Source organism: Macrotis lagotis, chromosome 1 (genome assembly GCF_037893015.1).
Source record: "Macrotis lagotis isolate mMagLag1 chromosome 1, bilby.v1.9.chrom.fasta, whole genome shotgun sequence".
NCBI classification, from domain to species: Eukaryota; Metazoa; Chordata; class Mammalia; order Peramelemorphia; family Peramelidae; genus Macrotis; species Macrotis lagotis.
Window position 1 is genome coordinate 168,656,950 of NC_133658.1, and position 27,084 is coordinate 168,684,033.

General features: G+C 34.5%; 1 protein-coding gene across 3 annotated transcripts in view; it reads right to left on the reverse strand.

The window, feature by feature from the left end:
* CFAP61 (cilia and flagella associated protein 61) overlaps positions 1-27,084 on the reverse strand; it is a 351,604-nt gene that overhangs the window by 248,305 nt on the left and 76,215 nt on the right. For all 3 annotated transcript variants that reach the window (XM_074209348.1, XM_074209349.1, XM_074209347.1), the window contains exons 9-13: positions 22,513-22,589; positions 21,194-21,283; positions 13,898-14,055; positions 5,205-5,244; positions 1,941-2,080 (exon numbers count right to left, since the gene is read on the reverse strand). In XM_074209348.1, coding sequence (XP_074065449.1) covers positions 1,941-2,080; positions 5,205-5,244; positions 13,898-14,055; positions 21,194-21,283; positions 22,513-22,589 — 505 coding nt within the window. The remainder of the gene's footprint in view (positions 1-1,940; positions 2,081-5,204; positions 5,245-13,897; positions 14,056-21,193; positions 21,284-22,512; positions 22,590-27,084) is intronic.

Below are 27,084 nucleotides of genomic sequence, written 5' to 3' on the forward strand. Positions count from 1 at the left end.
GGGAGACAGACAGGCAGGAAGGCAGGAATAAAACATATTTAGTTTAGTAAAAGAGAATGTTACTTTAAAGGCTTTCCTCTCACTAGACATTTCCTGTGTATATGAGAAAACCAGTAAGAAGATTATCCAAAGGATGTAGAATTATATAATTTATGTATAAAATCTATTATATATATATGTATTCATATATATGTATATGTATATATATATATATATATATTTAAATGTGTACAATGAACTTTTTTAAATATCAGTATCGAGTGAGGCATAAAATAGGGAGATGTATACTTCCAAATGATATATGCCACTATTGTGGAAGATGCCCAGCACAAATTCCTAATAAAAGAGTTCTTAGACTTGGTGAGATTCTCCACATGCTCCTATTTGTAAATGGCCTCTGGTCTGGTTGCATCAAGCTACAAAATGTTGACAAGATCTTAGAATTACTCAAAAGATATAAATCTTTTTAAAAATCTAATCAATGGATTTGTTTTCCTATCACCTGCATTTCTCAATGTGCCCCTACCATTCTTTCCATCCTTATAATGAAGAATGGAAAATTGATTTGGAATTAGAAATAATGCAATAAACTTTTTTGACCAAGATGTTTTTAAGGATGTTTTGATTTCCCTACTATGGCAACTGAGTGATTTTGGTTAAATTTACTAAGGGTAAATAAAAAAACCTCAAAGATTGTTTCTTCTTCAATGTTTTGTCATTATGTGAGTGTGAAATATCATCTCAGAAGAGATTTTATGAGAAAATTTATGCATCATAAAGGCAGGACTCTGTACAACTTTCATTTTTATTTCATAGTAAACTTGAAATTACTGAAGTGAATATATAGATTTCTTTTTTTAAAATGAAACAACAAGAAAAGCTTGAAGAAAATTATGGCCCGATGTGATGACTGAAGATGTGATAAAGATGATAAAGAATTTGTAGGTTTTGACATAAGCAGTCTGGAAAAGACCTAACAAATTCTTAAAATGGTATAGCTCTTCCACACTTTATAAAGAAATATTGTGCAAAAGAGATCAAGTGAGTATAAGCTAAAAGGTCTGAGGTGTCTGAATTTCACTAAGTTAGTGATACAAAAATGATAGGTAATGAGGTTGGCAAGTTAAAGGATATGACAATGGTGAAAAAAAATTTTTTTGGTGGGAGAAAAAGCCACTTACAAAAAAAGCTACATTGACTCAAAACTTAATTTTTGCATAAAGAAAACTATGTTATACTACACAAGAGGTCATATATCCAGTCATTCTTTACTCTATCTAAAAATGTAAATGACTGAAAATCAACCTTATACAATGGAAGTTTTATGTTGTGGATTTTTTAAAGTTATAACATTAGTACCATTTATCTCTATATCCCACATCATTTATGAGCTACATGAACAAAACAAAACAATAAATGGTGTTCATAAAGCTGATCCTGTAGTATCCAGGAAAGGTCATTTTTTTTCATTTATTTTCTTTGGAAAAATCAGAAAAATGCATCATCCTTTTTTAAAAGTTCATATAAAAACTGCTCAAATAAAATGTTTCAGTACTCTAAATGTTCAGCTAATTGGAAACTTCACATTTTTCAGAATTATTCATTCCTTCAAGATTCTGCATCCTGAATACTTCCTGCTTCACATTCCTTCCTTATAAAATTTTTGTGAGCCTATAATGAGATAAAGTGCTTTGAAAAAAACAATGGAATGTGAAAAAGAGAAAAAGTAAACAAGAAATTGTTACAAAACTACAAAATGGATAATCAGTGACCAAATAAAAGAGAAATGACCTTAATTCCTCTAGAGCTAAATATTTACATTTGCTAAGATAAACTGAAATCAGAGGAAATTATAAAATAATTTAAATGAGAGGTAAATTACTTATTCTCATCTTTATTTTAAAAAATTATTTTAATTTGACAGAATACATATTACTTACTTGAGCAATCCAGCACGATGAAAAATATAAAGATCATTATCAAGTATGGAGTTATTAAAAGGAACAATCCTAATGAAATTCTGGATCAGAACAAACTCAGGTGTGAGATGGGGAACAGAAATAATACAGAAGTCTTTATGCTAAAATGATAAAAAAAAAAAAAGCTATCAAATTGAGTGACAACAAACACTGATTTTTAAGTATATCATTAAAACAAAGCCCCAACTATGCCAACAAGGCAAGAAGAAGTGGGGAGAAGTATTACTAGGGAAAAAGTATTTAGCTTAAACATTCAATTTCATTCAATAAGCACTTATTGAACAGTTACTATTTATAAAGCAATAATCCATCTCATGGGAAAATAATGCATAATTTTATGATTAATACATATTACAGGCTTATAGAAAATTGAATTTGAAATGCTATGTATGGGGGCAGCTAGGTGGCTCACTGGCCCTGGAGTCAGGAATACCTGAGTTCAAATCCAGCCTCAGACGCTTAATAATTATCAAGCTGTGTGGCCTTGGGAAAGTCATTTAACCCCATTGCCTTGCAAAAAAAAACTAAAAAAATGGTATGTCTCCATACTGGAAATATTTATTTAAATAATTACTTTAAGGAACCATATTTTCAGCTAAGGAAAATCTATACATCCATGCTAAAGGTTTTAATTCATTTGTAGTACCAATAAAGGTGACAATGTAGCCCTGTGGAAAGAGCACTAGCCCAACTCAGGAGGTTTGAATTCAATTAACCTCTTTTTTTCTCAACTATAAGATGAGGGAGCCTGGGGTACGTAAAGAAGTTATCATTGATGCAGGGGAGTGAGACTAACTGATTCTAGAGCCCAAGAGCTATGGTTCAAATCCTGCTTCTGATACTTACTATTTGTCCTTTATTTTCGAAGAAGACCATGGTATCAAGGAGATGATGCCATGACAAGTACATGAATTGGATTTGAGTGAGGGAGGACTATGCTAAGTCATCAGTCTCACTTTCTCCTTCAGAATCATCTGGGTCCAATGGCCAGATATGAATCAGGTCAACTGCAGATGGTCCTAGATGCAAGGCAATTAAGGTTAAGTGACTTGCCCCAGGTCACACAGCTAGTCAATGTCTGAGGCTGGATTCGAACTTCAGTTTTCCTGACTACAAGGTCAGTGCTCTGATCCATTGCATCACCTAACTAGACCCTCTTGTCCTCATTTGTAAAATGAGGGAGTAGATTAGCTGGTCTCTAAGGTGGTCTTCCAGCTCTAAATTTTTGATCTTATGACCCTAAGTCACTTCACCTCTCTGAACTGCCATTTCATCATTTGTAAAATGAGAGAGTGAATTAAATGATCTCTAAGTTGTTTCTAGACATGTGATGAATGATCATCAATGGCTGTTCCAGCTTTAAAAATTTATTTTTAAAGAGGACATTGCATGCATCATTTATGAATTTTAACATAAAACTATCATATTTATATAAGCAAAGACCTTTTTCTAATTGATAAGATTCTTGTGTGTTAACTCTGAAGCCACAAACTAAGTGCTGTGCCTTGTATATGTACATACTTTTTTTTCTTTTGGGCTTCAAAAAAAGAACTGTTCTATTCCTATCAGTTAATTTGTGCCCCTGGGATCTTGCCTTCTCTTGAACCCTGTAAAGGTATTACTTCTGCTAATCCAAAACCCTTAGAGATGTCAACACAAATGAGTGAGTCATCATTTCACCTGTACCTTATTCATTTCTAACAAATGGTATAGTCTTAATTTGAAGATTAGAGTTATTAAAACTGTCTCTGAACTGAAAACTAGAACAAGTTATCACCTGACTGAATAACTGGAAGTGAGTGATTGATTTTGGGGGGAAGGACACTAAACTTCAGTGTTCAAGTGGACAACCATAGTGTTAAGAATACAATCAGGTGATTCTCTTACACTAAAATAATGTTAGTATTGTGGGGGTTTGTGCTGAAAAAGTGTTCAAGGTAGGCAATATCATTGTCTCATGAAATCTTGAAGAGTTGAATTTGCATGGGCTTCAGAAAAGGAAAGAATCAAACTCAATGAAATGAAATTTAAGTATTTTTCTAGGGGGGGGGATGAGTTTTGATAACAGTAGGTTCAGGGAAACATGTTAATACTGTAGGAGGTTTGGAAAAGGAATAAAATCTAATATCCCATTCAAAAGAAATGATGATGGGGAAATCATTGTCTTTCATTGTATTCAAAAGTTACTAAAAATCTTTTTATGAGATTAAGTTATTCTCTTGGAATAATCACTACTTTGAGTTAAAGATACATTTAAACTTCGAGTTTTTTAAAAAACTATAATTTAACTAAAATTGGTCATTTTCCCATAGCATAAAAATAATAGATAATAAAAGATTTTCATTTAAAAATGTTAGAAATACCATTCTTACTAAGACTACCTGAATCATTATACTATTTCACATTATATTTAACTATTGGTTGGTCACTGAAATAATTTTTAAATTCATTATTACTTCAAATTCATCCAACTTCCCCCATATTATTTGCACTCTAATGGCAATTTTTCCTACACAGAGGGCATAATGGAGAAGCAAGAAAGGAAAAATTCTGAGTTGTATATGTCAGCCTTATAACCAAAAAAAAATAATAGGATAATAGTAAGAATCTGGGTTGCATGATTTTTTTAAGCAAAGCAAATAAATATTTCTGGAAATCAGTTAGACAAATAACCAGTACACAAAAGAATCAGCCAGGAATGACCACTTTTCCATATTTAGCAGTACTTCCTTGCACACAGTATGAATTAAATATCTGTTTCTTAAATTGAATTAGGACACTTCTCTGCAGTGTTCATACAATTGCCCAGATATATATGTAGTATAACTATAAAGAAATGAGGCTGATCTCCTAAGTCACACATGACAACCAAGCTCATTATTTTATATAAGATCTCATTATTTAGTAATAGAAGTAGTAGAACTGTTAATTGTAGAGTTGGAGTAAAATTCTAGTAAATCTACCTAGAAAAGGCAAATACCTATGGTAACATCAACACAACCAAGACTAAGGAATTACTACAAATAAGATAACATTCCATTTTTAATAGGTAAAGTATGACATCACTTTTGACTCTATTCCTAAAAAAACAGAAGTATTCAAATCTGACCATGCTTACTTAGAAAAATGTCAGCTGTATTTTGTTTTTAAACATTTTTAACATTACAATTTGATAAACACAAATCTTGTAACAAATAAAATTTTTCTTATAAATTTTTCACTTACAGGAAAAAGGCTGAAAACAAATTTCATAAAATCCAATGACCTGTAAACAAAAGAGCAAACACTGTAAGAGAATGAAGACTGTATCTAGCATGAACTGTAGATTTACATAGATTTATGACTCCTTGTCCCTCCAGGCAGCAATTAGTCATCCTTACTAATCAGAAACTGCTTCTAGCTGAGCATTAATCAATTGAAGACATTATAAGCTTCCCATCAGTTGTCATTAGAGCATTTTCTAGACCCCAAAGCAATATTACAGCAATTAATAATTTCTGGGCATTTGAATAGGCAACAGAAAGAAGCTTGCTCAGTGGAGATAATCTATCGTTTCCTTTTGTAAGGGGACATATAGGCCATTCTGACCTTTTTACGCTTTAATATGCAAAGTGTTTTATCCCTAGCTGCAGATGTATAGTTACAAGCAAGCTACAGTAATTCATCAGATTTATGTTTGAAAACTCATAGAATAATCACATTTAGTGACAAGGAAAATAAAAAAAGCAAAAGGTGACGAATTCTGATTGCAGAAACACTAATGAGCCATTGTGGAGATCCAATATTTTTCATTCACAGCCAGTTTGTTCCAAGTCTGACCATAATCCTCAAAGTTTAATTTCAGTCTAACCACCAATCTATGAAAAGAAACCAAAACGACATAATACTTTTGCAAAAGCTGTTTTTGGATGATTTTTATAATCATCATATAGCCATTTACTATAATAATATTAATTTTTGGCAATGAAACAGTTTTAGAATAATATTTAGTTTTATAGTACAATAGGGTCACAAATCTTTAACATGGGGAAGAGATGGTTAGAGATCCAATTTAAAGCATTTTATCTTTTTTGTTATCATAAAGACATCACTTTTTAAAATGCTATATGCATCATTATGAATTTTAATATAAAATGTTCCTATTTGTGTAAGCAAATGCCTTTTTTCTTATAGTAAGATTAATGTGCATTTAGGCTGAAACCATAAAATAGAAAAAGGGACCTAAAAGAGAAAATGTTTAGTGAAGTTCATGTTCTTACCCATGATATTCAGTTATTTATACTTAGGGGAATAAAACCTCCTATTAACATATTCTATTCAAACCTGTCTTAAAAGGGGAATTTTTAAATTAATTTTTTAAAAAGCTATTTTTACCATTTGGGGTATTTTTCACTTAGAAAAAACTGACTAGCCATTTGTTATATTCATCAGTTTTTTTTAAAAAAGTTCTGTAGTTTCATCAAGATGGATACTCCCTCTAGCTAGACAGAATGTAAATTATTCAAACCTTTTCATGACCTTGTGAACTGCTATCTCCAAATAAAATATCAACAGGTAGCCAATGTTTCCACATTTTTCTAGATTAGGTTTTCTTTGAAAGGCTGTTCCCAAACTTTAACTCAAAGCCCTTCTTCTTTGGAAGGATTTTATAGTTTTCAGGGAATAACAGGTAGACCAATTTGACTGGAAGTGAGGTTTAGTTATAGGAACTAGAGTAACTTCCTCTGAGATAATCCCCAAACATCTTAGTTTTGGGGAAAACCAAAGGAGTTGTAGTTTCAAGAAGTCTCTAATAAGGCCACTGAAGTCCTCCTGATTATCAACCCAGAATTAATTAGCTTTTAGGAAGGGTATTTACTAAATCTGCACAGCACGAAGAGTTGCTATAGAATCATTCCCTCCAAACTAGGTAGGACACTTCCCTTGTATACACTAAGTCTCTTGTGTCTTCAATATCTCCCAAAGAGAGTGGCAGCAAACTTATAGAGCATAAGTGATCAAAGGATAAACTCACAGCTCCTGGAAATATTTCCTCCATTTTGTACAGTCCCTAAGAATTTCCCCTTAGGGAATTCAAAGGGATTATTTTGATTATATAAAATTAAAAAGGTTTTGCATAAAAAAAACCCAATGCAGCCAAAATCAGAAGGAAAGCATTAAACTAGGAAAATATTTTCACAGCAAATTTCTCTGATAAAGGTTTCATTTCTTAAATATATGGGTAACTGAGTCAAATTTACAAAAATATGGGCCATTTCCTATTTGATAAATTATCAGAGGATATGAACATGCATTTTTCAGAAGAAGAAATCAAAGCTATCAACAATCACATGAAAAAATGCTCTAAATTGCTATGTACTAGCAAAATGCAAATTAAACCAACTCTGAGGTACTACCTCATACCTATCATATTGTTTAACATGTCATAAAAGGAAAATAAAAATGCTGGAGGAAATGTGGAAAAATAGGTACATTAATGCACTTTTGGTGGAGTTGTGAACTGGTCCAACCATTCTAGAGAACAATCATTCTCAAAATGCTATAAAAGGACCCTTTGCCTAAGAAATACTACTATTAGGTCTGTATCACAAAGAGATCAATGGAAAAGGAAAAGTAATCATACATACATACAAAAACATTTATAACAGCTCTTTCTGAAGTAGCAAGGAACTGGACATTGAGGGTTTGCTCATCAATTGGGGAATAATTAATCAAGTTGTGGTATATATGATTGTGATATACAATAAATTTCAGAAAAACCTGGAAAGACCAATATGAATTTATGAAAAGTGAAGTAAGTAGAGCCAGGAGAACATTGTATACAGTAACAACAGTATTGTAATGATGATCAATTGTAAAAGACTTTGAAACTCTGATCAGTACAATAATCAAAGACAATTCCAAAGGACCCATGATGAAAAATGCTCTCTACTTCAGTTTGTACTCAGGATTCTTCATTTCTTTTTCTTGAGATGCATAGCTCTTTTTTTGTGGTGGCCAAAAATTGGAAAGCAAGGGGATGTTCATCAACTGGGGAATGAATGACAAGTTGTGGTATAAGAATGTGATGGAATACTATTAGGCTATAGGAAATGATAAGTGGATGCTCTCAGAAAATCTTGGAAAGATTTTCATCAATTGATGCAGGTAGAATGAGTAAGAGAACATATTGTACAATGATCAACTGTGAATGACTGATCTATTCTCAGCAATATAAAGATCTAAGACAATTCTGTTGGACTTATGATGAAAAATGCTATCCACCTCCAGAGAAAAAACTAATGAGTTTGAATGAAAATTGAAGCATACTTTTTTGTGCTTTATATGTCTTGTTTGAGGGGTTTTTTTGGGCCTGTATTTTCTTTTATACCATGACTCCACATGTATAACCTATATCAAAATGCTTGCCAAATCAGGGAGGTGGGAGGGGAGAGAGGAAAGAATTTGGAATTCAAAATATTTTTTAAAATGTTGAAAAAATTATATAGAATTGGGAAAAACAAAATATTAAATTAACAAAAAATAAAAGGACAAAATACTGTCAATTAAATATTAACAAACGAGTGTGAATTATCCTGCCTTTGCTCTCCTTTATCAGGAAGATAATGGAAGGAAAGGGAAAAAAGTCAAATATGTATTAAGCATTTACTATGAGCCAGGCACATGCTAAGTCCTGAACATACAAATAGAAGGAAAAAGAAAGATAGTTCCTATCTTCAAGGAACTTACAGTCTAATGAGGGAAGACAATACATAAATGGGAGTTGAAAAGTGGAGAAGTTGAGAGTTGAAGGTACCCTGCCAAGGGTTGAGTTCTGAAATCTGGAAAGTCAGGAGCCATAACAGGTTGAAGGCTACCTAGACCTTTCCTTAAATGGAGGCTTCAATAAGAACTCATATGGGAGAAGTGGACAGGCCTTCAGGAGTAATACTCAAGAGTACAAAGCCACAGACATAGTTTGATGTTGGAGGCAGCCCTCATAATATAATAGCAAAGGCATGATTTTTAAATTTGGAAAGTCAGGAACAGAGTTGAGAGGAGAAAAATGAAGACTTGAATAATTTTATAGGGCTGTTACTTTATTGCCTAATGAAGAATTAAGGCATTTACTTATATTACATAATATAAAGGTTTTCTCTGAGTATATTTTAGATTGAAATTGTATTAGGACAACTAGATTTACCCTATCTTTCCAGCAACAGTTCTTTGTCATCTGAAAGAACTCATGTTGCCTTTGGTCTGTTCACTAGATATTCTCCATTAACAGTGGCAATCCCTTTTGGCAAACATACATCTTCTTATTCTAAAGTTTATTTAATATTGAGGAACACTTATTAAGTGACTACCATGTTATTATGTACTATGCTAAGTGATAGAGACAGAAAGACGGCAGTTCCTGCCCTCAGGGAGCTCACCATCTAAAGGGGAAAAGAATATGAAAATAAATAGGTACATACAAATTATATACAGGATAAAAAGGAAATAACAGAAGGACTCCCCTAGAAATAAGAAGGACTGGGAAAGGCTTTCTGTGGATGAGATTTTTAGTTGGGACTTAAAAGAAGCCCGTTACTAGCTGTGTGACCCTGGGCAAGTCACTTAACCCTGTTTCCCACAGTTCTTCAGCTATAAAATGAACTGGAACAAAATGACAAACCATTAGAGTATCTTTGACAACCCCCCCCCCCCAACAAAAGTCAAATGGGGTCACTGAGAATTGGACATGGACAAACCACAAGGATGCTTGCCTGGGAGAAAAATGAAGGGCCAAGGAACTGAAGTTGATAGTGTGGACAAAAAGTAGGGTTTGGTAAGAGAAGGCAGAGGTAAAAGGTAGAAGAAGAAGAGAATAGGTAGAAAGTCTATGGATTATGATCAAGTAAGATTTCAGAATTCTTAATCATGGAGGTGAAGCATTTATAAGCAAGATCAAAAGTATGATGATTTTTGTTTATGACTGAAGTGGGGTGGAGGAGTAGGCTATGAGAAGTCGGTAAACTGAAGAAATGAATGATTATTTTGAGGAAAAGATATGTTAAATGCTCAAATATAAGGGAAGGAGTTGGGAGGAAGAAAAACAAATGTGAGCCAGGTACCAAACTTACTGAGGAAAAGAAGGGAAGTAGCCTAGAGGTCTTGCAGACCAGACCCACCACAGGAATTTTGAGTGATAGAGGTGATTTACATGAACCTCAAAGAAGAGATTGCTGAATGATAAAAGTAGGCAGAGAACCTGGAAATGACAAAATGCAACAAGAAATATTCCAACTCCCCAACTAGTAAGCGAAGGGGAATAAGTGAAAGTGCAACCTGTATCAGCAAGGGGGCCAGAGTATACAGTGTGTGTCATTAGGAGAAGCTAAGTTTCAGGAGGAGCTAAAAGACAGGAGGAGGAGGGGAAGAGGAAAAGATTTAGTTGGAAGGGAAATTTGATGCCTATTGAACAGGCTAAGAGAAATGGTCTTTATATATTAATAACCAATTATTAAATTTGGATTAAAGAATTTCCCTACTTACTTACTCATAAATCAACCATTGTAGGAAAACTCTGAAAAAAATTTACCCAATCAGGCTGAGAGAATTGGTGAATTCCTATTGATTGTGTTGGTCAGTCAGGTCTGAGATAGAAATAGATTCTCTTTGATACGTATATTTACAAGTGTCTTTGATCAACATTGAATTATCCAAATTATACCCTAAGAATGACATTAGAATAAGCCCCACATCTTGTTATAGTATGCATTTTCTTGTTAATGGTTAACCAATCACTCACAGGAATATCTACTTTGTCACTCACAGAAATATCTACTTTCCCAAGTTGTGAGGCTGACACAATGGAGGTCTTTGGCATTCAAGAGTGGGGAGTCTCTTATTAATAAAATACTAGCATTATTAATAAAATGAAGAATTATCCAGAAACTAAATCTCTTGAACTTTTTAAATCACAAGGAAAAGCAGTTAGGTAGCAATGTGGATAGTGTACCAACTCTGGAGTCAAGAGAATCTGAGTTAAATCTGACCTCATTTGATACTTATTAGTTGTGTCATCCCAAGCAAGACATTTAAGCCTAATTTCCTTGCCAAATTTTTTTTTTAAATAAACAAGAGGGGCAGCTAGGTGGCGCAGTGGATAGAACACTGGCCCTGGAGTCAGGAGGACCTGAGTTCAAATCTGTCTCAGACACTTAATAACTACCTAGCTGTGTGATCTTGGGCAAGTCACTTGACCCCATTGCCTTGCCAAAAACAAACAAAAAAACAATAAATATCATAAGGTATCCTATAAGGTAGAGAAGAAAGATTGGTTTAGGGTGGAACTTTGGGATGGAAGGGTTAAAGGAGTTGGAAATAAGGAATAAGGTGAATGGGAAAGGGGTTTAGGTGATCATTTACTCCAAAGGTTTATTTGTAAGTATTTTTAGAATTACTAGATCTAATTATAATAATGCAATTTCTATCTTTCCAACAAAAGTTCTTTATCATTCTAAAGGGACTCCTTAAAGTCCTTAAAGGACTGCCCTAACATTATACTCACAAACAACTTTTCTGTTTGTTCTGTGCCCTGAACATTCTCCACAACACTGGCAAATACATTTAGCAAGCATCTATCTTCCTGTTTTATGTTTCCCTTAATATAAATAATAAAAAGATTGTTGAACAAAGTTATCTCTATTGTTGCATCTATCAATTTTTTAGATCCTGACATATGTTCAGGAGATGGTTTGTTTGTTTGTTTTTTGTTTTTTTTTAGTTTTTGCAAAGCAATGGGGTTAAAGTGGCTTGCCCAAGGCCACACAGCTAGGTAATTATTAAGTGTCTGAGGCCGGATTTGAACTCAGGCAGTGCTGACTCCAGGGCCGGTGCTCTATCCACTGTGCTACCTAGCCAGCCCCCAGGAGATGTTTTGTTGAAGGAAAGTCTTCAAAGTTTTATGCTGCTTTAGAGAATCAAAAACTATTTTAATCAACAAATATAAGCCCAGTGGAATCCTGTATTCTTTGCACTTTTCAGCTCACTGTATGTCTTTGACAATTTGGTCTGTTATAGAATATCATTTACAGGAGCTTGTCTGCTCCCCTCTTATATTCTAAATACTTGTTGATATTCTCATTATATAAACATTTAATAAATGTGCAGATTGTAAACTATATAAAAGTGAGTGATGACAAAGATGAAGATAAACATACCTCACAGACCACAAATCTCCCTTCTGGAATATCTCCTTTCCCTTCTTTACTTCAAGGATGCCCTTGATGTCCAGTTACCCCAGTTTTTACCTTTTAAAAAGTGTTACAGATAGGGTATGATCTTAAATTCTCCCTGTAGAAGGGGTACTATTCCATTTCTGGATTATTAAAATATAATTCTTTAAAGAGATGATAAAAGTCAAACATAAAAAAATATTTTATACACTGTACTCTTTTACTTGTCTTAGGTAGAGCAAAAAATGGGCAGGAAATTGAGATAAATCAATAGAACAATGGGTGTAGGAGAATAATGTATGTTAAGATTTAGGACACTTCCCTTTAACTCTGAATTTCCAGGGACTATGTAGTTTTATCTTTATCCCTATCATTTTCTATGTTGCTGCTAGTATACTCTAGCCTCCCAATCTGACCTCAAGAGACCATGCTTGTTCTATTCTGAAACCTCTGGGATCATATGTCCTCATTTTCACCCCAGATATTTTCTACCCTTACATTTCTAGGAACACCCTCACCCCACTCTCTTTTTACTCTAAGAATTATAATCAAGCAAACACTGCCATGTTCTCCAGAAAGTGTTTGTTAAAGGACTGCCCTAACACTATTACTAACAAATAACCCTTCCTGGCCACCATCCCCCAGATGTATTGTCTCCCTCTCTTAGAATGGAAAGTACATCATTGTAGGTACTACATCTCATTTGCAATCTAGAAGGTACATATCAAATATTTAATAAATTCTTTTTTAATTCATTCATGCATTCATCCATTCATTCATTCTTTTTGTTTTGTTTTGTTTTTTTTATTTTTGCAAGGCAAATGGGGTTAAGTGGCTTGCCCAAGGCCACACAGCTAGGTAATTATTAAGTGTCTGAGACTGGATTTGAACCCAGGTACTCCTGACTCCAAGGCCGGTGCTTTATCCACTATGCCACCTAGCCGCCCCCATCCATTCATTCTTGATGTTATTGTGAAAGATAAGAATCATCCTTTAATGGTAACTTGTTAAATAGAAACAAAATCCCTGGAAAACACTTTATTTAAAGTATTTAAAGTAAGTGTCATATCTGGGTCCCTAAAGAAGTTTAGGCATGTCTGGGCAGAGTTGGATGTACATTAACATCTAACTGCTGGTTGACATCATGTAGACAAAGGGAAAACAGGAGTCAAAATTTTGTATATGGTGAAGACGAATATGATAAAGTGAATGATATGCATTATTCTGTCAGTTCTAATTTGCTCTTTTCTGTGATTAGGGATGTGGGAAAGAAGAAAATGAGTGTTATCTAAAATATTATTTTCTGGTAGAGGGAGTATCATCTTGTTTTGAGGTTTGAGAGTTACATAACATCTACTGTCTCAAATATTAAATTGGCTCTGATAGGATGAGGTTGATAAAAATCCTGCAAAATGAAGTATAATGAACTACATTGGAGGTAGTGTGCTGTCCCGCACTGAAGGATTTCAGACAAAGGCTGTACCACTTGTGTAGATAACTATAAAGGGGATTCTGGTTCAGATCTGGGTTAGACCAGACAATCTCAGAGGTCCCTTCCAAACTTTGTAGTTCTGTGATTTTTTTCACAACATTTTTTGTTCCACTTAATAAAACCACAATAATATCAAATTCTACAACTATTCTATATAACAATATCATGACAACACTTTCATAAAATATGAATCTTTTTATAAAAGTCTAAATATCCATACTTGCCTTGTTTCATATTTCTCATCAATACAAAATAACTGGATACAGAAAGCAGATGAAGCACCTCTGTATACAGGACGAAAGTCTTCATCATCAATTGTTAGGCTGACTTTAGATGTTTTTACAAAATCATATGACATTTCAGAAGTCAGTATTTCCTCTTCCTAGGGCAAAAAAAGAGGCAAGGGACCAAATGTAAGTCATATTTCTTTTCCTCAGTTTAATGAGCTCTTGCATCATCCCAGCATTATTGTATTACAAGTACAGGTGTGAACTTTTCACCTGGGAGAACAACACATTCTGAGATGAGCTGGATTTGAAAGAGAAATACTTAATTAGATACCCAAAATATTAGAAGGTGAATAATTCAAATAATCATATAAAGGTCAAAAAACTTATTTAAATTGGATATTTAAAAAATCAGGATATCACATAAAAATATACTCATCTAACTTTTCAAGAATATTTACATTATGAACTCAGTCATAATAAAATGATGTTAGTGGAATTAAGTTACCCTACAGTTGGAGAGGATACAGTATTACTGGGCAACAAGGACTTTTGGACTCTTAAAGTCTTCAATAGGGAACTAACAAGGAAAGTCCAGGGCTAAGTTGAGGGAAAGGATATCTACTATATACTCACACTACATTATAATTATAAGAAAGATTGCAAAGAAACATGGCATGGTCTCTGTTCATGAAGCTTACACTCTAACCAGAGAGACATATCTTAGAAGAAAAATGAGTGCAAAATTTTTGTGTAGAAAATAGAAAAGTTTTTTCTTGACTCACAATTAATGCCCTGACCATCATTTGGATTTGAATAAGTGGCACAGTGGATAGAGCATTGAACTTGAAGTCAAAAAGACTTGATTTGAGACTTCACCTCAAACACTCACTAGCTGTCTCTCCTTGGGCAAGCCACTTAATTTCTCAGTGCCTCAGTTTTCTCATCTAAAAAACAAGCATAATAATGGCACCTAATGCACAGATTTGTTGTAAGTAAGCATCAAATGAGGAAATACACATAAAATGCTTTGCAAATCTCAAAGCAGTATGCAAATGCTAGATATTATTAATTCGTTCAACATTTGCTGAAGGCCTACTATGTTAAAAACATTGATCCAACATACTCTTATGGGACATAAAGATAAAGAAGATAATCTATGCCATCAAGAGGATTGTAATTTAAGCAGGGAGATGAGACATGTAAAAAAAATACAAGATAATGTGAACCAGAGAGATTCAGAAAAGAATTGATTTATAGGTAGGAATGATGAAGAAAAAATTCACAGAAGTGGCAGTTAAATGGGGTCTTGAAAGATGTGGGTGTCATTTCCTATTACATCTAAGGTCTCAAAACAAGGGTAATAGGGTAGAGTAATAAAAAAGATCTGAAATGTGGCTAAATCTGCCTCTACTAAGAGACTGTTAAAAATTCAGACTTGACCTCAACCTCTCACCCCCAGCAAATTCTAAATACCACCACGGACACAAGACATCTGGGGAAGGACTGCATCTATGACCACACATACTCTAGCTCGTCTTTGGATGGGTGCACATAGGAAAGAGATGGAGACATAGTCATGTCATAGGGAATTTTCTCCTTGGGAAACAGATATGCAGTTGTACCTTTGTGTGTTCCAAAAACTCACCTGGTTTTTACTCTTATTCCATACCAAATTGCTTAAAGGCATCAAAATCAGTCAAACTAAACAAATCTAAGCAAGGACCAATAATCTCTTCCTTCTGTACCATCTGTATCCAGAGAAAGAATTATGGACTTTGAACAAAGACCAAAGACTATTACCTTCAAATCAGGAAAAAACCCATTATCTTATTATGTAATTTTACTATCTCATACTTTATTTTTCTTTCTTAAGGATATGATTTCTCTGTCATCACATTCAACTGAGATCAATGTATACCATGGAAACAATGTAAAAACTAACAGAATGCCTTCTCTGGGGGGGGGTGGGGGGAGGGAAGCAAGAATGGGGGAAAAATTATAAAACTCAAAGTAAATAAAATCTTTCTTAAAAAAAAACCTCTTCCTTCAATTTAAATATTTCAGTCAAGAGAGTACTCTGCTACAAAGGTAAAGCACATCAACCCAGTCTGGGGAAGGGTGGTCACTCTAGTCATAGCTTCATGCTATGACTCAGACATATTCAGTTACTCATTAGAAGGTGCTGATGATCTCTTCTTGGGCTGAGAGTAGAGGAAAAGGCAGAACTTTTGGGAATGACTATATTGGGGGGGGCAGGAGGAAGATGAAGAGAAGTCTGTCTGGAAAAGACAGAAAAATGATCATAAAATTAGGAAGAGAACCACAATAGGAAAGAGAGCTGTTAAACATTAAAAACCAGAGTTGTTGGAATCAAAAGGACATATTCCCTAGGGATAAGTAATCTTAGAAGCCCCAAAATCTTTTTAGAGATATAGTTTGGGGAAAATCTACATTCTGATAATGTCTCGTCCTAATATAACCATAACAAAATGTATAGGGCACTAAGAATTTCCAGATTAGAACATCATATTTATTGCCTATCCTGAAATATTTGGATATAAATAATTTCCAATATAAAAATTAAAATGAAAGTGATATTTTCCAGTGAAAATAAGAATATTGTGATTAATTTTTATAACCTCATCTCTTTTGCCTATTAACTGCAACTATATGAAAGACTATAAATTTAGGTAATATATTATCAATAGAATAAGGTGATTTCTGTGACACTACATTTCAGAAATTTGTGGAAACATGTGGTTTGAGTCTAATCTGATTCATCACAATGAAGTCTGCTAATCGGTTTGATTGCCATCAAGCCAAAGATAATAAAGCCAGGAGGAGAAATTGCTTTAATTTTTTTCAAAGCAAAAATACCCTCTGGCTACTAGGCTCTCCCTCTGACTGAGTGTAAATATTGGATAAGGCCAGAAAAATGGTAGGAAGAACAAAGAAAATTCTACAAAAATGACAATGGAGAAAATCTACTACTAGGAGGGAAGATGTGCTAAAGTACTACTTCTAGAAATATACTTGCCTTTTCCTAATTTAATCTCTGTGATTTTTCTCTCTATATTGCCTGTATTTTTTACCTTATTTCCCCTCTTTTCCCTCCCCTCCCACCCTCAAAGTTCCTATACTTTGATTTAAAAACCACACAGAGGTCCCTTTAGGTTACTTGGGACTATGCCTTCCCTGCATTATCTCTCTCTCTCTCTCTCTCTCTCTCTCTCTCTCTCTCTCTCTCTCTCTCTCACACACACACACACACACACACACACACACACACACACACTCCCCCTCCCATGAAAATCTCATTCATTCTTGGGTTATAATATTATCTCGATCTACATAGAATCAATCAAAGCAATATATCCAGTCCTAACCTTTCTCTTAACCATCTTATCCTGAATCATCAAGTGTCTATTGAACATCTGAATAGGCTTCTCAAAACTCAGATCCTTCTGCACAGGGTTGCTGCTGCAGCATTCAACAAAACAAAATATGGGTAACAAAAAGTTGCCCCATATGACATGCTTAGAATTGCCTTTCCTGGTTCTACGAACTACATTGAAGCTTTGGGCCATGCCTTCTGGCCTTGTGGTGACTAAAACACTGAAATAACTCAGTATTCTATTGCTTACTCTTCCTTCCACCCAATGATAGTAGCAGGATGATAGGGTACTTATATTAAGACAGCTTCTGTGTCTTTCTCTTACTTCACCTCCACTCAGTCACCCTGAAGTCTACTCCCTATGAAGGGTTAAGTACTTAAGTGTTGGGTTATCTTATACCACTCTACTGGCACTCAGGCTGACCAAGCTAGGCTAGCTTGGACCTGAACCCCTAACTTTTTTTCTTGCTTTGTGTTTCTTTTCCTGAAAAAGATAATAAAATATCATTCTTAAGAGGGATACTTCTAGAATTGGAGGTGAGCTTGTGAGTTAAAGAGGTCCAAAGATACAGGGTCCAATGAAAGGAGTTGAATCATAGTCAAGGAAGCTTTGTATCAGAAAAAATCAATGACCAACAAGAGGAGTCCAAGCTGCTGGTTTGCTAGAAATTATGGACTTTGAGGGAAACTAAGCATTTGATATTCCTAATCAGAAAGCTTGTGAACTGCTTCATGTTTAGAAGTTAATAATGATCAACCACTGATCTGGATATAAAAGTCTAACATTGTTACCATTTCTTTGTTTAAGAAATAAATGCCTGGGGGCAGCTAGGTGGCGCAGTAGATAAAGCACCAGCCCTGGAGTCAGGAGTACCTGGGTTCAAATCCGGTCTCAGACACTTAATAATTACCTAGCTGTGTGGCCTTGGGCAAGCCACTTAACCCCATTTGCTTGCAAAAACCTAAAAAAAAAAAAAGAAAGAAAGAAAGAAATGCCTGCCCCATATAAGGAGGAAAAAAAGAGGAAGATGAAGATGGAGGAAATGGAGAAGGATGAGGGGGGAAAAAAAAGGAAAAGGTGAAAAAGAAAGAAGAGTTTGTGCTCATTCTTTCCATGAATGTTATCTGTACTTTGAAAGTATGCCTCAGGTTTATTGTGGGAATATTTAGTAGCTACTGTTCTTAATGTGTCTTCTAGCCAATGTCATTGCATTAACTTAATAGGGTTTTTAACAATTTGTTGGAGTAAGATAGTGAGCTATTAGTGTTAAAAGTGTGGACTCACAGAATATTGAATATTCTTACAGAATTTGAGAGCAGCAGCTACCCCCTGGGTACTTAACTCATGAATATAAGTTTAGATTGGGGGTAGTAACATAAGGAGAGGTATTAAAGTTGTATACTCAATGTTTAAGGCACAATGACTTCAATCTAATAGCTTTAAAAATATTAAATTGAATTATAAAAATATATATACAATGACACACAGCACTTTACATAATTCTCTCATTTCAGTCTCAAAAGAACTCTGAGAGGCAGGTATTACAAGTATTATTAAATCCCATCATAAAGCAACAGTCTTTCCAAGGAGGTACACATTGACAATGAGGTTGACGTTCGCATTGCCAGATCTAGCTCAGTATTTGGGAGGCTCAGAAAGAAAGTATGGGAGAGAAGAGGTATTAGACTGACTACCAGACTGAAGGTCTACCAAGCTGTTGTGCTGACCTCATTGCTATATGCCTGTGAAACCTGGACAGTCTACCTGTGTTATGTCAGTAAACTGAATCCCTTCCATTTAAATTGTCTTAGGAAGATCACATGGCCGAAGATTACAGAAACTGAGGTCCTTTCTTGAGCTAAACTTCCCAGCGTTCCAACAGAGAGTGGGACAACGATGGGCGGGCCATGTTGTTAGAATGTCAGATGTATGCTTGCCAAAAAAAACAAAAAAAACCTATTTTATGGAGAATTCACACAGGGCAAGGTCTCACAAGGGGGTCAGAAGGAGCAATACCAAGACATCCTGAAAGTCTCCTGGAAGAACTTTGGAATTGATTGTGTAGCATGGGAGACACTGGCTCAGGACCACGCAGCATGGCATGCCTGTGCTCTAGGAGGAAGGCAGAATGGAAGCAGCTCATAGGAAATGTGACATCCGAAGTTTAGAGAACCACCCCTCCTGAAGTGTTCATATGCACTATTTGTGCCCAACCTGTGGTAGAAATATTCTGAATTCTTACTGGTCTGATCAGCCAAGTCGAAAATATAGTAATTTGTCTCAAACTTGATGATGCCATTTTGGTCTTCTTCGATAATGAAAGACAAGAACCAAACCTCATTTTAAATGATGAATAAACTGAAATTAGTCTTAAAATTTAATAAAAGCAGCTGATATCATAGTGCTTTGAAATTAACAAAACAATTCATATATATTGTTTTATTTGATCCTGTCCTACTCATGTATGACCTAGAGAAAGTCACTTAAAACTGCATGAGTCTCAGTTTTCTCATTTGTCAAATGAAGATATTGGGCTAAATGACACCTAAGTACTCTTTGATTTCAAAAGCTCTTATCCTCCAATCCCAGTGACTGTAAAACCAGTCCTCCTAAAGAAACTAATTTGAATGATAAAACTTTTTTTGCTCTCTTCCATTGCAACACTTTGGCCAACCTATGTACACAAATTCGTGGGAGTGGGATCTTGGAACTAATAATATAATGTCTTTGCAATCTGTAACTTTTTGGCTCTGATTAAAAAAGTCAAGTGCCAAAAATACTTTGACAATTGGGTCTACTGTTTTCTTCTTTCTTGATTTACTTCTCTTGGAACATGGAAAGACAATGATCTCAGATGTACCTCTAGAGAACTGATGAAATCTGAGTGCTTATTGAAAGGTATTTTTTTCCATTTTCTTTATTTTCCTTAAGTTTTGTTTGGGGGGGGGTCTTTTGCAATATGTATAATATGGAAATATATTTTTACATATCCTGCTTACTTTCTCAAAGGGTCTAGGAAGAGCAAAAGGGGGAGAATTTGGAACTCATTTTTTTAAAAAATGAATGTTAATGTTTACAAGTAATTGGAAACATTATGCATATATGTATGTATCTAATATATGTATTCAAAATCAAGAATTCTGTGGGAGGAAAAAGACTGTAAGATAGTAATGATTTGGGTCATATTTTTAAAATCATTTTAATGAGTCATTTACTCAAATTTTTATCATTAATATTTTTAAAAATTCAGAAAATCAAATTTATCACAGATACATAATGAACTGACCACAAAAGTACAAATCATTAAAATTTGCTTGAAACTCTAGTCAGTAAGCACACATTTATTGAACTTAGTCCTTGATAAAGGAGGGTAACAATATGTGCTCCTAAGACAGTCCAAGACATGTTTCTTTCTAAGGAAGAGGTAATAATTGAATTGGGGGAACGAAATATACATCATGGCATCACAGTTTCATAAATCTAGAGTTGTAAGGGACCTGAGACATCATCTAGCCTAACCCTCTCATTTTACAGATAAAGAAGTTGAGAACCAAAGATGTTAAGCCAAGATCAAAAAGATTATAAGTAGCAGAGAGAATTTGAATTCAGGTTCTCTTGTCCCCACTCTGATGATCATAGTGTTCACAACACCCTAGATTAATCCAAGGAGGCTTGGTACTAGATGCTAGTTGAATGAATAAATGAGGCCATGAGTTTTGAGCTGCATCTTAAAAGGGATAACAGATGTGGGTTATGAGAGAAGAAAGGGCTATCTGCATTGGTGGTGGGAAACATTCCAGGTGGAAAAATTTGTAAGGACAAAGGTATTCCAGTACTAATTACTCAGTTGCTTGTTTGGATGAGCTCCTTTTCAAATAATTTAATCAAACCTTACAAGTATTTCAGGACTGCGTTCACTAGTACTTGTTGACAAAGAAGGGGATTCAGGCAGGTGTTCAATGAGGACGTCTTCCTTAATTTCTTCCTATAAAGGAGAATGGCACAAAAGTTGATGGTAATTACAATATTGTCCTTGTCTTTGTTTTCATACTTAAAACTTTCACAAAGCATTTCAGAGTTCCCCTTCAACATAAATAATATCTATATAAAGACAGTACATTTAGCAGGTTATGTTTCAAGTGTGTTAATAAGTTGTTTTTCTGGAATTTGGAATAGTTTTTCCCCATCAAAACAAATGATGGATAGAATGCAAGCCACAAAACTCTTTCATAACTTAAACTATAGCTTGAATATACTATGAAAAGTGATGCAGAATTTTCAGTTCTAACAACACAATAAATCCCATCATAGCTATACTAATATAGCTGTCTTCCTAGAATAACATTCAGGTTCCTATCTATCTATGGAAAAGGCTCTCTTCAAGGAAAACAAAGATCTAACTGCCATATCCAGTGACCTATTTGCTTTTCAGGACTAACTAACTTTGATGTCTTTGTAGCATTTAACAATGTGGGTCTTCCCCCTTCCTTTGGGATCTATGGCTTTCATGATATTATTATGTCCTACTTTACCTCATCCTTGTCTCATTATTTCTTAAGTTCCTAATATTTTATCATTTTCCACCTGTCCTTTAAGCATGAGTGTCCAACAAGGTTCAGTCCTCATTCCTCATCTCTCTATACTCTGACCGTGGTGATCAAATCACCATGGTCTTATTTGTAAACTTTATGGAGAAGATTTCCAAATCTATAAATTAAACTTTAATCTTCTCCCTGATAACTAATTACATTTCACCTGCCAGTCAACAGTAGTAGAAAATCTGCCAAGCACCTAATACAAGCACCTAATTAGAGGAAGGGGACAGAGCAGCAACAAGCGATAGCTCTTCCAAGTTCACCTGGGATTGGAGAGTTAAGATCTAGATACCTGTAGATTCCCAAGTAATAGGGGCTGGAGTGCAGGTTCCATTGGAGAGGAGGAGAACTACGGATAATGTTTCATATGTAATTATGCTTCATTGGTTAGGAACTATTAATTTTAAAGCTAAAGATTTCTACTTTAGGCAACAACTAGCACATTATTAGTCCCTAAGAGTTGCTTAAAGATGGAAAGATGAGGAGGTCAATGGAAGGAGAGGGCATGGCTTTATTTCTAAAATATAGAAACCTGACCATTGTAACTATGTAAGTAGTTTCCAGTAAATAATAAAAGTCCCATATTTGTATTTCAGTTTTTTTAAATTGTTTTAATTACCATAGTATGTATATCTTGTTCTTCTGACTCATCTTCTGTTTTTTGGATTGACTGGAGACTTTCATACTTTACTGAACCTTTGGGGGGGGAAGTTACATTAAATCAATCTATAAAACAAATGATAAATATCTAAATTATATTATAAAATAAATGATATATTAAATATCTTTATTATTATTATTAACATATTAATTTTACCTTAGCTTAGACTATGATAATAAGAATTAGAATAGCTGGCCTTTCTGAAAATGTTTTTGAAATATTTTGAAATATTGACCTATTGATTGTCAAGGATTAAATCGGGGATTATTTTCCTTCAGTTCAGAAATCAAAAGTGGAACAGCTTATTGAGAATTAGAACTTTAAGCAACTTATTATTTTAACTTTTAAAAAATGTATCAATAAATATACTACACCCTTAGATAGTTTATGATATACCTTTTACAAGTTCAGGAAGTTCAGAAGAAAACACAAACAAGACAACTTTGAAAGTCGTATGTTGAATTTATAATATTTTTAAAGTATATAACAAGTAAATTGTATGATTTCTCATGTAATCTTTTTCTGATCTGCTTTTAAGGTTTTGGTGGGCTCAATATAATCAAAAGACTTTTTTAAAATTCCATATATTTTATGAAAACAAAGATAAAGTATTATTTCTTGTTTTGATTAAGAAATCTTGCTCTTTTTCTTCTTCTCTCTTTTTTTTTGTAAATGTTACATAGCATCTGGAACCTAGGCAATCATTGGGATAGCAATCAGAGAAAGGGCAGCATTGGGGCTAATTTTATTCCTTCCTACCTCTTTCTCCTTCCTTTCCATCCTACTTTATTACTTACCTGTTTCTCACGCCACTGGTATTTCTGAGCCATGACATCTGGTGTCTGCCTTTGGGGCTCAGATCAGCTCAACCCCAGGATGTTTTGCCCAGCTGCTATAGCTCCTTTGAAGTATAGGAGCAGCTGCAATATAGATCCTGGGGGTTCATCTGAGACTCAACAGTACCTGCTGCCAGTTTGAGAGAATGTTTTGTCTTTTTATTTTCTAATGTGGCAATGAGTACCTCTTAGGTTCAGAAGCACCTCTTGTATTATCTGTTCTTCCTGCTTTTCCATTTCTATTAATGTATTAATGTTAAGTAATGCATAATGGAATGGGTCCCTGAATGTTTCTAGGTCCCACATGATCAATGGCTATCAATGCCTTAACATTTATTTTTTTGAAAAAAAAGATGTCAAAGAAATGAGACAAGATCAATAAGAGAAAAATAAAATCCTGAGGTAAATTATAGACAGCAAATAAAAGGAATTATTAAATTAAGGCTAGAATGAAGAGTTAGTTACCTCTAGTATATATAGGATAGAATTTCTAACAAAAGCTCTCTAGAATAAAGGAAAGTATTTGAGAAAAATAAAATTTTAAACTTTCCTAATCCTTTGAGCCTTTTTTGCCTGATCCAATTATATTTGATTGTCAACGGAGGAATCAATCATTGGAAAAATTCTCTATTTCCTACATGAGATTTCCAGTTTCCATAAGACAGCAGAAACATACCTTTAAACTTAATAGAGAAGCATAAGTAATATCCCAAGTCAGACATTACAAGATTTTTTTCAAATATGGCACTTTCCCATTTTAAGTTTGCAAGTGACAAAACACCAGAAAATATTGTCAAAAATACAGGCTAAGAGTTTTTTCCTTTCTCAAATACTAAAGAAAACACACTGGATTTGTAATGAACTTAAGATACAGGTGACTTAAATATTTGACAGCCTAATATTCATGGCAATTACTAACTACAATTAGTAATTACCTCAACTAAAGTTTTGTATATTGTTGCAGTGCATTATTAAGCAGCTGCCACATTCCTCCCCTGAGATGGCTGCATTTCAGAAGTGGGTGAAGTGATCCTCTATATTTCTTTCCAAGGTCACCAGGGTTTTGTGAAGTTTAATTAATGTTCATAATGTGCTCCAAGATTTTCAGATGAAAGGTACTGTATTAGTACTATGAAACACAGAAATGAAATCTAGACTGAGATAAAATAGAATGACATAAAATTTCATTGAGATTTGCTTACTTATGTTGCCTACAGAAGTTGGCATCTACTACATTATAAGAGAATGAAAATGGCAGCATAATTTTGGAAAACATTGACCTAGTTTAATAAAAAGAGGCACCAATTGCCAAGAATCATCTGAAAGAGAGTTTAAATCAGTACCAAAAAAAATGCAATTCTAAGGTGGCATCTTTTACATTCTGAATCATTAAAGATGGTACAAGATGAAAAAATTTGAAGTTGGAATGACTGTGGGAAAACAGTCATAGTCATTCTCTTCTAGGAAAGCAATGAACTGGTCCAATTATTTTGGAAAGCATTATGGAATTATACAATAAACGTTATCAAAATATGAATTCCCTTAGACCCAGAGGATCCACTGTTAGATTTATATCTTAAATAGGTTATTGAAAAAAGAAAAGACCTGCTTCTCAAAAGCATGATTTATGATAGAAAACAACTAAGCAAAACAAAAAAGCTTTTTTTCCAGTGACTGTGGCAAAACTAAATGCACTGGTATATGGGAATATTAGAATATTATTGTATAGCAGAGGAAAAAGATGAAGAATAGACATGTAAGACTTAAGGTTTCTATCCCCACTCTAATTAAAATGGAAACAGAAGGCCCAAACTTCTCAAATGAATCAAAGTTGTAAACTAGGTGTGAACAGATGCTTAATCAGCTTGGAAGGAATAAAGAACTTTGAGGATTGGATGAAGAAAGATGCCATGCAAGAAATGTCTTATAATTGATGGAAAGATCAGACTCTTATGAAGTTGCATTTCAGAAACAAGTCTGGAGGCAGTCAAATCCAGGGTTGAAGAACTCCTGAGGGCGATCTTCTCTTAAGGGTGAGTGGGATGACTGAGCTTTTTTCCATGCCTTTCACATTGATCAGATGACAACCCTTGTGAACTTCTAAAGGTCAGAAGCAGTGTCCCAGAGCAGCAATAGTTAATGGAAGCATCTTTATCAAGGGTTGAGAAACCAAGGGTAAACCTGATACACCAAATAAACTTCAGGAGAGTATACCTACTGACTCCACAAAGAGAGAAAAAAGTTTCAGTAAAGTATTAAGTTCATCTTTTGACCAAATGAACTCTCTAAGTTTGAGCCCCAGAAACTTCATGCATGCCAGTGAGTCTTCCAGTAGGAAGAATATTCCTCTGACAACCTGCCTTGTCGATACCCTTTCCAGAAGCTAACTAAATCTGACTGATAATCAATAGGAAGCACACCAGATGAGGTCATGTGAGAGCAGTCTTAGAAATTCCAGCCCCTCAGGGTTAACTCCTAGAACTCCTGGGGGTTAGTCAATCACTCTCTCTGGATCCCCAGCCTGCAAGTGTAAGGGGTGTTGGAGAATTATTCTAGGACAGGAGAGAATGCAAGGATCTACACAAAGATATATGGGAAGACATAATGTGAAACATTATAAAGGGAACATAATAGGAGCAGCAACAAACTTTAGGTTAATTATAATGGTTAATGGTGGTACTACTTTGAAAGGTAAAGCAAACCACCATTGTGTCTTTAAATAGTCAGAAAATAACAGGAGACTATGTATGTATGATCAATCAATCAATCACTTTTTTGTTGCTGCCTTGTTCAATGGTTTGAAGGATTTCATTTTGTTATTTTTTCTTGCTTTTGGTTTTGCTTATATTTATATAGTCTTGCATATTTTAACACATATATGAGTGGTTAGACATTAACAGTAATTTTTTTAAAAGACTGATATTTTGCAATAGTATAACTTTCCTCTTGGAAAATCTGCTTAAGATTGATAAATCAACAAGCACTTGTTAAGTGCTTCCCATATATCAGATGCTGTATTAAGCACCAGGAATACAAAGTCAAAAGTGAGACAGTCCTCTCCTTGAGGAACTCATATTCTAATGGGGAGACAAAATGTATACTTCTGAAGGTGTGTATACATCATAGACACTGGACACAAGGAGATTCTGAAACTGGGGGTTCAGGAAAAACTTCAAGAATGTGGTACTTGAGTGGAGACCAAGAAAAGTCTAAGAGAAAGAGCAGGGAAAAAATCATTATATATTCCACCAGGAGTAAAGTATTGAATCCAAACCTTGTTTTCCTAATTTCTTTAAAACTTCCATTTTCTAAAGCTAAGACCTATCATTGTTAGCCCACTTCTACTATTTTGACATTACTGTAGAAGTAAAAGTGGGTTTCCTGAATCTGGGCTATTTTATTATTACTGTCACAGTTTCCAACACCATGCTCCCCATTCCTTCAAAAAATGCATCACGTAGTGGCTAATACTCTGGTGGGAAATTTTAGCATTTAGCTAGAGACAGTCTGTCACTGCAATATATTATTATTGAAAGAAACTATTAGTTTGTTTTCTCCTGGCACAATTAACCCAGGTTATCTGCACACCACAATGAGTCATCAGAATAGGACTTTCTTTGGACATATTCCACTAATGGTGGAAAAAAGGCACAGTTACTGGGACCTTAGTTGAAGTCTTTCCTTCAGGACAGAA